Raw genomic sequence first — 11,308 nt, forward strand, 5'->3', positions numbered from 1 at the left:
ATTATAGATCAAGCAGGTTAAAAAGAATATTCTACTAGAAAACGATCTATACACGAAAATCAATATATTCATTAGATAGAAATAGTTAACTGCATTTGTGTCTCAGTGGGCTGCTACGGCACACGTCATTGGCCACATGTCCGACCAGCCATTTTAGATTTCATGTCTGAGCTTTACACACACACAAACAGAAATGACGCACAAGGACACAGAGGTGTGAGACAGTCACGTCGGTTTATTCTCTAAATACACCCACACTTCCACTGGAAATACTGCAATTTCCTACAGCAGGTGTAAAAATAAATACAAATAAAGCATGGCTGATGAGCAGTAAAGTGTGGGGGAGGGGTAGCAAAGAAGCACATCATGCAGTTAGGGGGAAGGAAGAGGAGTGGCACAGCCTCAGCATCCTTTGCAATGGCTGAGGAGGGTGCAGACAGAGCGAGGAGATTGGCTGAGGGAGAGTGTCACGTCACCACCAGTGAGTGAGTGGGAGCGCTGAGGATGTTCCAGCAAGCTGGAAGGGAGCACATTCCCTGGGAATTTACGCTGAGAGCTCAACCGTTGTCAGCTGTGCACTAAGAACAGGGAGTCCTCCGCAGAGAGCTTTTCCACAACCCGCCGCCACTCCGTTCTCCAGTTGCAGCCATGAATTATCTGCGACGGCGTCTCTCGGACAGCACGTTTATCTCCAACCTGCCCAATGGCTACATGACAGACCTTCAGAGGCCTGACCCGGCTCAAACTCCTCCACCCGCCACCACCGCCCCTGACAAGTCCCCCACAGCCGGGCCCACGCCTCCAGCCACTTCACCTGCTCCCGAGAAAAAAGCTCAGCCAATTCAATCAAGCGTAGCCGGGTTCTTCAGCTCCATCACCAACGTTGTCAAGCAGACGGCTGCCTCGGCAGGGCTAGTGGAGCAAACCTCAGTCACGACACCCAAGAAGTTCAAGATTCTCCTGGTCATCGACGAACAGCAGCAGGAGTGGTAAGACAAATGCATCCCTCTTTCAAGACACTTTTATCTTAAGTCTTCAGCAGCCTGCTAAAGTAGTGATTGTGTATCGATGTGGTAAGTGATAAGTCTCTATGAAGCAGCCTTAGGATCTTGAGGTTTAATTTTACATATCGATTCCCATCCCACCACCAATCACATAAGAGTGAGGAGCTTTTTTTCCCCCCTGTGCCACTCTGGCTATATCTTCTAAACATTTCCATACAATATGTCTGTCTTTAAAACGGATGCTCCACAGGTTGCATCAATGCTTGCAACAAGACGAAATACTGCAGTGCTTACCCCCATCCCCCCACCCCCATCATCAATGGGGTTTCCCTCCACGCAGATCACATGACCTGCTCTGCACTAACATACAAAAAATCGCACACTACACTACAGCACATACTGTTCACTCTAACGTGGCTGCTCTTTACTAGCCTTTATGACAACTAATTGATCTTTAAGGCTTACCATCTTTCACAGGAATGATTTAGTGTTGTGTCATGACATTTCACATGTACAGTAGTTCAAATCATCTCAGGGCAGACTCTCTCTTCAGATTGTAAACCAGTTCCTTTTCATTTCTCGACACAGCTGACTATTATGCCCTTTACAGCAATGCACAGTAAAGTGGGTTCCTCGTACTTTTACGAACATATCATCATTTTATTTCCCATATTTTACTGCATCACTTAATTGGCACGCAAAAGGTACATGTGCAATCCGGAGGGAAGAATTTAATTTATTTATTTTTACTTTTACAGTTACAGTAATATAGACCTTGTAATAAGATGATGTTCAAACCACATAACATATCGCAAATGTTAGGATAGCAGCTCGATTTAGGCCAGAGAGTGTAATTTCTGTGAGGAGGAGCAGACCATTTGTCTTGAACAAACCTGGATCAATGTTAATAAGATCAGGCAAGATGCCAACCTTATGCATTAGCCAGCTACTATTTGCTGTGAGAGGAAAGCCACACACTTGCTGAGGAGTAGGTAATAATACAGTACTGTATCCAGTGGGTATACTGTAAAATGTCTACAGTACACACCTCTCTTCAAATGTCAAGTTTTTGTGATATATTGAAAAAACAAAACAAGATAATAATTTAAACACTTTTTTCTATCTGTATTGGGACATATAACTTGTAAAACAAAATTGAAATGTAAAAAAAAATTTTTTTAAGAGGGCCTTTTCAGGAACACTTCCACATCTTCGCTGTACTTTGAATTCTGGTTGTACAATAGCAAGATGGAAAACGCAGAACATATAGCTGCTGGCTAAAGCATTAGGTTGATGAAATCTATTTTTATGACTTTTGCTGAATGGCTTGTGTCCTCAGTAATGCTGGCACACTTGTGCAGTGCAGTATGTCATTGGGCTGATGCGAAATGAGACCTGCTCAGACTGAAATCAGACAGTTTTGTGGCAAAGTCCAGTATTCTCTATATATCATCATCTCAATGACATTACTTAAACTGGGGATTCTGAATAAGTATCAACATAACCGCCCAAGTGAAGTGGATTATACAATAGAAAGCTTCACTTACCATTTCCTACTTTCACTAAATCGATGCTAAAAATAAAAAAATAAAAAAATAAAAAACGATATATACAGACAGCTACTGTTGCAGAAGAGCATGGTTTCCAAAAATATCATATTAAGTTGTTGTTGATCACATGATTAAAAAATAATAATTCTGACACATACTGCATTGTTATTCTATAGGATACAAGTGGTGACATTGTAGATATACTGTTCATACAAACTGTAAGCTCTTATTATTTAAAGTTATTTGGTTAAACATTTTATCATCAAGATAAAAACACTGATCAAATAATGAGCTCAGATTATTCTGCAAATCATCCATGGATCTTTGTTTTATTCCAGAAAGACTATAAGCTATAACTTGCTCTTGTGGTGTGAGGAGAGCATTTTTCTCTTTCACTTAGCATTAAACCGATTGCCAACTTTGCATTTTATTCATACACGACAACACACACACAAATGAGACTGTAATATTTTGATCACGTCGCAGAGGACTATATTGGCTGAAATCAGGTTTTATTTCCCCCAACCAATATCCATACACAACAGTCAAAAATTCTCACTTACAGTACCAACCTCTCCTCTCCTATGAATTATCACAGTCAACATGTTTACAGTGACACTGTCAGCTTTACTTTAACATACTAGCCTTTAATTAATGTGTGTCATTTGATGATCCTGTCATAAAGCCACAATAAAACACACACCAGCTCTATTTGCTTGTGATCTAATGTTTAAATCAGGTCACGTGAACCTATATTGATTCCTCCGACTTATAAATAATGCAAGTAAACAGCTGCAATCGTGCTCTGGCTTCTCCCCTGGTGTGCATGCAAAGGCGTCTTAAGCACCACACAGGAGAAAATGTAGCATATGCAGCATGTAGGGACGTATATCAGGTATGTAACCATTTGAATGGTTTTTGGACGTCTGCCACAGCGAAGGGGAGTGAGAAACCTTGGACTGAGGATGCTTTTAGTGATGTGGCTGTAGTGGAGAATATTAATACTACTGGATGATGTTCTTCGTGCACACAGTCAGGCTCAGAAGTGCTTGGACAGGGGCAGCAGAGGGATTCTGACTTTTCCATTAAACACCACCACAATATATTTAAAACAATGCAATGCATATGTGCTTCAAGTGAAGACTTTTAGCTTCAATTTACGATTTTTAAGGAACATTTGGTATTTATTTGCCCTTTAGGAATCATAAGTCAATTTACGCATAGTACCCCATTTTTTAAGGTGCTCAATGCAAAACTGTAAATATAATCATCCATTTTAAGACTTTGTTGTCAATAAGTATCAAAAGTCTGGAGTCCATGGCCTTTATTCTCCTATTTCTTCTTTGGGAGTGTTTTGTAAGGTCTTAATTGCAGCCACATTCACTTGTTGCTTGTTTATCAGTCTTGCTGCCCTCAGTTTCTCTTTTCTTTTTTTCAGTAAGTGAGATCATGCCATTGATTTGGTCATTGAAGAAAATGCTGTTTCTTTGCCTCCAGAAATAGTCCTACTTATTTTTGCAGAAACCGCTGCAGAATTGCAGAATCTTCCAAGGAAGTCAAGAATATAACAATCACAAATCAAAATCGACCATCATTCAAAAGTCTGCTTGAATGTAAATAAAGTGCCATTACAAACTGGAAACATCAAAGAACGGTCAATTTGAATCAGATTGATGAGAATTAAAAAGTATGGGGAAAGAAAGGAAGGCTCAATATCCAAACATAATACAGCTTCTGTTAGATGTGGTGGAAGTAGTGATGCAGTGACGTGCAATGAGGTTCATGGCTGGTGAGGCACTAATAACATAATAATGTACACATTCATGAGACATTTACCATTAAAAACAGTCTAACACTAATAATAATAATAATAATAATAATAATAATAATAATAATAATAATAATAATAATAATAATAATAATAACAATATTCATCCATCCATTTTCTTAACCGCTTGTCCTCACAAGGGTTGCGGGGGGCGCTGGAGCCTATCCCAGCTAGCTTTGGCCAATAGGTGAGGTACACCCTGAACTGGTTGCCAGCCAATCGCAGGGCACACAGAGATGAACAACCATCCACACTCACAATAATAATAATCATCATCATCATCATAATAATAATAAACATATTTGGCCATGAAGAAAGTTATTTAATGTGCCACAGGAATGTGTGGTTTATAAAGAGTTTATTAGCAATTGTAATTTCTTACTCTTCTAAAACTATAAAAGGTGCACCAAACAAAGAAGAATTTCACTTTATATTTGAAACTTTGTTATGGCTAACTATCTAAAGCTTGTTAAGCAAGATACCAATAATAATAATAATAATAATAATAATAATAATAATAATAATGATAATAATAAAATCTAGTTTTTAATTTGATTTTTTATGTTATTTGTTTAATAGTATCATCTCATCCTTGTTCAATTGAAAACGTATCGTTGTTTCTTCAACAAGTAGTTTACTTGTAGATAAAGTCTGTTATGCAGTAAAAATCCCAATTTCTTGCTTACCCATAAAGATTCCTGCATGTTTTAAGGTTTGTTTTCCACCAAAGTCAAACAAATCTCCACACTGCAATTAGTTTCGGAATGAATTATTCAGCTTTAGAGCCACAGGAAAAGGCAGGAAAAGCAGAGTGCACGACAGCCAACATGTTTTCTGATGCGTCCTATGGATAGGCTGAGGATTTCATTATATTTTGTAAGATAGTCTTTGTAAGTGTTCATCATTCTTATATTGATCCAGTCTAATCTTTACCCTCGACAAAAGGCCCTCCTGTTATACAGTGATTTGCAAAAGAAGATAATAGCTTCAAAATAATGTTTATCTTTAAATACGCAGTAACCCGATTCACTAATCATGAAAGGTGCGGTGCTTTTTAAAGTTACGTAACAGTCCACATAGAGAATCTGGCCTCATTCCATCACCAGCAAAAACAAATATGGTTTGCTACAAAATCAGATCAGCCTCCACAGCAAATGTATATATATTATATATTAAAATAAGAATTGTCTTCATCTCTTGCACTACCACTTCTGTGTGTGGCTATGTAATACTACACACTGATTCTGTATACAGCATGCAGGTGTGTGTCCTCTATGGAGTGTCTTTACATGTAAGAAAGTATTTACATTATGAGACCCCCGACAAATTACAATTGAGTGGTAGGAGAGCAGAAAAAACAAAAAAAATCCTGACAATAAGTGTGTAATAAATGTAATGGTTTAACAACTTTAATGTGTGGTCTGTTGCGATCATGCAATTCCTTCTTTGAAGTGGGCTGTAATGATGATGAACGTAGCATTTTTGGTTGTCAATTGTAAGATGTCTTGACTACATTCTTTTTCATTGTTATTCATTTTTTCATTTATTCCAACTCAGGGCCAAGTTATTCCGAGGGAAGAAAATATATGGCGACTATGACATCAAAGTGGAACAGGTTAGTTTGTCTCCATCTTAAGGGCGTCTGTATAAAGAAGTTGGTCCTCAAGTGCCAATGTAATCATTAACCCTTTCAGGCGGAGTTTAGTGAGATCAGCGTCATGGCTCAGGCCAACGGGACATGCAGTGTTACCATGCAAGTTTTCAGAAATGGCACCAAGGTTGTCAGGTATGGGACTTGAACACAGGTGTCTAAATATAGTGCTGATGACCTTATTTTGTCCGTATTGACTGATTGTGGTCACATTGGTCTCTCTTATTTTTTTAGGTCATTCAAGCCAGACTTTGTGCTTATTCGCCAGCATGCCTTCAGTATGACCCAGAATGAAGATTTCCGCAACCTCGTAATCGGTCTGCAGTACGGAGGCGTTCCTAGCATTAACTCACTGGAGTCCATCTATAACCTGTGTGACAAGCCCTGGGCGGTAAGGCGAGGCACGCCGTTATCGTTAGTTGCTTTGCTCTTCTTTGTCTCACTTTAAAAATACGGTATATTTCTCTGTGTGTCCAGTTTGCCCAACTTATCAACACATTCAGAAAGTTGGGTGCTGATAAGTTTCCACTGATTGAGCAGACATTTTATCCCAACTACAAGGAGATGGTGAGAAGAGCAGCAACACTTTCTTGTATCAATCTGTGACGCTGTTGGGAACGCTCAAATGTTACCCTTCATACCATATAGGTTAGCATGCCATCCTTTCCTGTGGTCGTCAAGATTGGACATGCCCACTCTGGCATCGGAAAGGTTTGGCAGTTACAGTTTAAGACGCTGCCTTATAACCTTTTGGTGAATTCTATTTTTGGGGGGAAATTATCTTGCATTCTAAGCATGTTTGTGTGTGGATTTGCAGGTAAAGGCTGACAATCACAGTAAATTCCAGGACATAGCCAGCATCGTGGCTCTCACCCAGACATACACCACCACCGAGCCTCTCATTGAGTCCAAGTATGATATCAGAATCCAGAAGATTGGCGCAGACTACAAAGCCTATATGTAAATTTGACAACACTTTCGTAGCTCAAATTAAATGAAGGGGATGGGAATTGTTCTAATGTTTAGGCCTTCTCCCCCAGGAGAACATCTATGTCAGGCAACTGGAAGACCAACACTGGCTCGGCCATGCTGGAACAAGTGGCCATGACTGACAAGTGGGTGTTAACAATTGAGTGCAAAATAAATAATTAAGAGAGAGAGAGAGAGAGAGAAAAATCAATGGAATTTTTTTTTTTTAATCTGGAAAAAACCCTGTTGAACTACTTATAGATTGTTAGAAAATTAAGAAATTGTAGTCAGAACCAACAGCTTCAGATACTGGAGTGAAGTTTTGAGTTGTGCCTTTGACTCTTTTCAGATACAAATTGTGGGTTGACACCTGCTCAGAGATTTTTGGGGGTCTGGATATTTGTGCGGTCAAGGCCATTCACGGAAAGGATGGAAGAGATTACATCACAGAGGTGGGTGTCTCACAACTGCCAGCCCGCCTGGGGAATACATTGTTACAAACAAGCTGTGGTAGAAAGTACAATTAATTAAACACTGGGGGGCTTACGGAGCATTTATCAAAAATGAACTAGGTTCTTGAATCTCCATAGGAATATGTTCTTTGCAATGTGGGAGGAAGCCTTACAACTTCACATATAGGACTACACTGCAAAATTGCCGGTGTTAGATTAACACTGAGAGTGTTAAATCTAACACTAGAAAATGTGTTTATATGTGTCCACACTAATAAGTGTAAATTTGCCACGTTTCAAAGTGTTACTTTTTTCACACTTAACCAGTGTTGCTCCAACTCTGTATAGTGTTAAAAATCTACACTGGTAAACACTGAGTAGAGTTTAAATTACTCTAGTCTACACCAGTGGTTGTCAACTTTTTTTCAGTGACATATATTTGTTTTTCAGCCAAGTACCCCCTAGCCAGCGCAAAGCATTTCTGATTGGGAAAAAAAAGACTTAAAACCGAGCGAGTTCTGTGTCATTGTCAAAAAAATTTTTTTTAACTCTTTGTATTTTTGTGGTCTCTTGAACTATTTAGAAATAAGATAAAACAAAAACAAAAAATAAATAATACATTTAATTATGAATAAAGATTTGTGCACATAAAAATTCTTATCAACATTAAGTGTACTCCTTTGGGTTCATAGTAAAGCTCTCAAAAAGAAATAACTAACTGAATTTTAAATAAAGTTTTCAAGTAATTGACATATGACAAGTTGGGTTGAACCATTCTGGTTAATGGGGAGAAGCTGGGTTTTTAGGACACTGAAATTAAATACCCTATTGAATGTAACATTTATTTTATGTTTTTTTTTTTTAATATTCACATGTACTTTTCAAATATATATTTTAATATACTCCCCTGGAGTGCCTTCACGTACCCCCATTTGAGAACCACTGCTCTACACTAGTGTCAGTGTTAAACATTTAATTCTGCCAAACTACACTTCTCTCTGGTAAATGGCACTTCGTTTAGATAGTGTTTTTCTTCCTTTCAAGTCCCTCAAACTGCGTTACATTTTTACTACTGACTACACAGCATCAGGAGCAACTGGGGGTTCAGTTTTGACAGTCCCTGTGGACTGGGACCGAACCACTCTGCCACTGAGCCACCAAATGTCGGCAGCGTGCTGGAAAATTGAAAAGTTTGTCCTTCACCGGAAATGAATGTGTGGTCAATTTAACACTCAAGGTAGTGCTATTCAGGTTACACCCAACATCCACCCCAACACTCAAGGAAATTGACTCTGCATATTTGATCGATTTATTGGACAATCTGCCCCGCCCCCCTCCTGAAATATTAGATCCACGTTCCTTTCAAATATACAATGACGTCTTCAGTCAGTCCCCCTGCAAAATCTATGCCCCCCCCCCTTTTTTTTGTTACTTCCATTAAAGCGTTTCAAGTTTTCAGCCACAATGTGAGCTCGTCGAAGTGATGACGTATCCAGTCAATGTGATGCAGGTGGTGGGCTCATCCATGCCCCTGGTGGGGGAGCACCAGTCCGAGGACAGGCAGCTCATTTCTGACATGGTGCTGACTAAAATGAATCAGATCGTGGAGAAGGAGGCAAACGCCCCCCAAAAACCCATGACCGTGCAACCATCCCAGGTAGACGCTCTGACATTCTCGCACATTTTGGATGACATGAAATGGAATTTCCCGCAATGACAAAGTGTTTTTGATCCTTTCAGGGTACGGGCCAGAAAGGTGAAATAATAGGCGAGACCGTGAAGAACGGCGCTGGGCGCCCTCCTCAAGGTTGTCTGCAGTACATCCTGGACTGTAATGGCGTGGCTGTGGGTCCCAAACCAGTCCAGGCTAACTGAGTGAGCCACGAGGAGGCGCGGGGAGGTCTCAGAATCAACCTTAAGCTGAACACAAGCGCGTGTGTGTGGATGCAGATAGCTAGGATCACAACTGGGCGACCGGGTGCTCAGCTCATTGCAGCTGAGTGAGGCCCTGGACTGTGTTTTTAACTCTATGCAGAGTCCTCATGTACTGTCTACTTGTTGATTTGTGTGCTTGTATCGGTCACATGTGTTTCAGTAGCTGTGGATTTTCTTTAGAGCTGCTGTGGGTGATGTACGAAGCAGATTTTGTGCCTACACTGAGTTGAGTGCCGCTCTGTGCTACTTGTTTGACCAGCTGTGAGCCTTTTATTTGAACCTTATCTGTTTTATACTTGGCTGTGTATCTTTTGGTAGTGTTCAAACTGTGGAACTTTGTTCTTAATATGTATACAGTACTTGGGTGTGTATGGCTTCGGTGATTATTTTCATACATATAATGATAGATATCTATTTTTGTTTTGCATGACTGATGCTAAAGAGGGATGTTCTCGTAACAGTGTGGTTCTAAAACATGCTCCCACATGCTAATTCATGTCATAGCCAATGCATACACGCTCACTACCAAACATTAACACAGTGATCTCCAACGTTTTATTTTATTTGATCTATCACTTCAATAGTGCGCTCACAGACACGGAAAAATAGATTATTAAAGTATAATTAAATTAAAGTAAATAATTTAGTGTTAGATGATATTATGAAGGAAGTTGTGCAGGTGTCACTGTACACACATCTTAAATATATATATATGTATTATTTTGAACCAAAGATACAATTATTTGAATTACTGTATTTATTTATCCCATGATGTAAATATATCTGTGCGTTTCCTAATAATCCTACAGTTGGTCATTAAAGCTGCACTCTCAATATAACAGTTTGATGTGTGGTCAATCACCGGCCAAGTAATTAAAGCTGTATTAAAAAGGTGCCCGCCATTTACATCCTCTTTGAATATGACCAAATTAAAATCTACCACAAAATGTCCTTCGGTGACCATGCAGTGGGAATATATAATGGTGTTGCCATGGCAACAGTGCAAGTGCTCCGAGTGTTAGCTTCGACGTGATCCAACTCAGTTTATCACACTCCTCCTGTGAGTGGATAGAAAGTGCAATATTTAAAAAAGAAAAAGGAGAAAGAAATCAGCTCTTCCATGCAATCGATTCCAATAGTTATAGTCATCCAAAACATTTTCTCACAAATGTCACAATTGGTTGTCTCTTGTCCCGTTGCCCATTCCGTTTGAAGCTAAATGGTGATACAACTGAAATAGCAACCAAATCATCTGTACAAAGAAATTTGCACAGACAACTACCACGATAAAAAGAAATCTGTTCAGCAAGCTCTATGTGCAGTTGTTTTGCAAGTTCTATCAAGTGTACCTGTGAGTGTATCCTTGTACAAGCCATGCCTGAGGCTTTATGGATGTGTCGTACTGTTTACTAGGAAATATGCCATGACATTGATTTCGAAGGGAGCCCACACTGCAGTACCAAGTGTCTGACTGATGATAGTGGACATGCTTTTTGGCCTAATTCCTCAAATAAAATCTATTCAGACCTGCCGGACTGTAAATATTCATGGTCATAGTAGGTAAATTGCTGTTGGACTGTTTAAACCTTGACTGGAATACAATACTGTGGAAAGAACCAAGTTTAGTTCCCTCTGTCAATGGCAATAAAGCTTCCTTTGCAATACACAATTTGCTTTGGTGTCATTGATGCTGCGAGTAAGCACTGGAAGAAGACAAATGGCTCCATTTTCTATAGGACTTGCACTCATGGTTGCAGGTAAGCTGGAGCTGATCCCAGCTGACTTTGGACAGGTAGCTAGTCATTCACAGGCCTTACTGTGACTGTCAACCTTTGCCTGCAAAGCATAAAATATATCAGAGATGATTTGGTTAGCGGCTACATGATGCGTCATCCATAATGATGTTTTTCTGTAACACC

General features: G+C 39.6%; 1 protein-coding gene across 1 annotated transcript; it reads left to right on the forward strand.

Moving 5' to 3' along the window:
- Nucleotides 1-457: 457 nt before the first annotated feature.
- syn2a (synapsin IIa) lies at nt 458-11,058 on the forward strand. The gene is made up of 11 exons (XM_086069463.1): nt 458-989; nt 5,940-5,997; nt 6,077-6,168; nt 6,268-6,424; nt 6,511-6,600; nt 6,682-6,744; nt 6,851-6,993; nt 7,074-7,148; nt 7,352-7,454; nt 8,965-9,111; nt 9,195-11,058. The coding sequence occupies exons 1-11, from the start codon at nt 649-651 to the stop codon at nt 9,327-9,329; spliced, it is 1,404 nt and encodes a 467-aa protein (XP_085925589.1). The 5' UTR covers nt 458-648; the 3' UTR covers nt 9,330-11,058.
- The last annotated feature ends 250 nt before the right edge of the window (nt 11,059-11,308 follow it).

Source organism: Leptonotus elevatus, chromosome 2, assembly GCF_054856555.1.
Source record: "Leptonotus elevatus isolate MCC_2025b chromosome 2, RoL_Lele_1.0, whole genome shotgun sequence".
NCBI lineage: Eukaryota > Metazoa > Chordata > Actinopteri > Syngnathiformes > Syngnathidae > Leptonotus > Leptonotus elevatus.

Coding starts and splice junctions, on each gene's coding strand:
- syn2a (XM_086069463.1), top strand. CDS start 649: ATGAATTATCTGCGACGGCGTCTCTCGGACAGCACGTTTATCTCCAAC. Junction 6,169..6,267: donor AATGGCACCAAGGTTGTCAG/GTATGGGACTTG, acceptor TTATTTTTTTAG/GTCATTCAAGCCAGACTTTG. Junction 6,601..6,681: donor ATCCCAACTACAAGGAGATG/GTGAGAAGAGCA, acceptor CATACCATATAG/GTTAGCATGCCATCCTTTCC.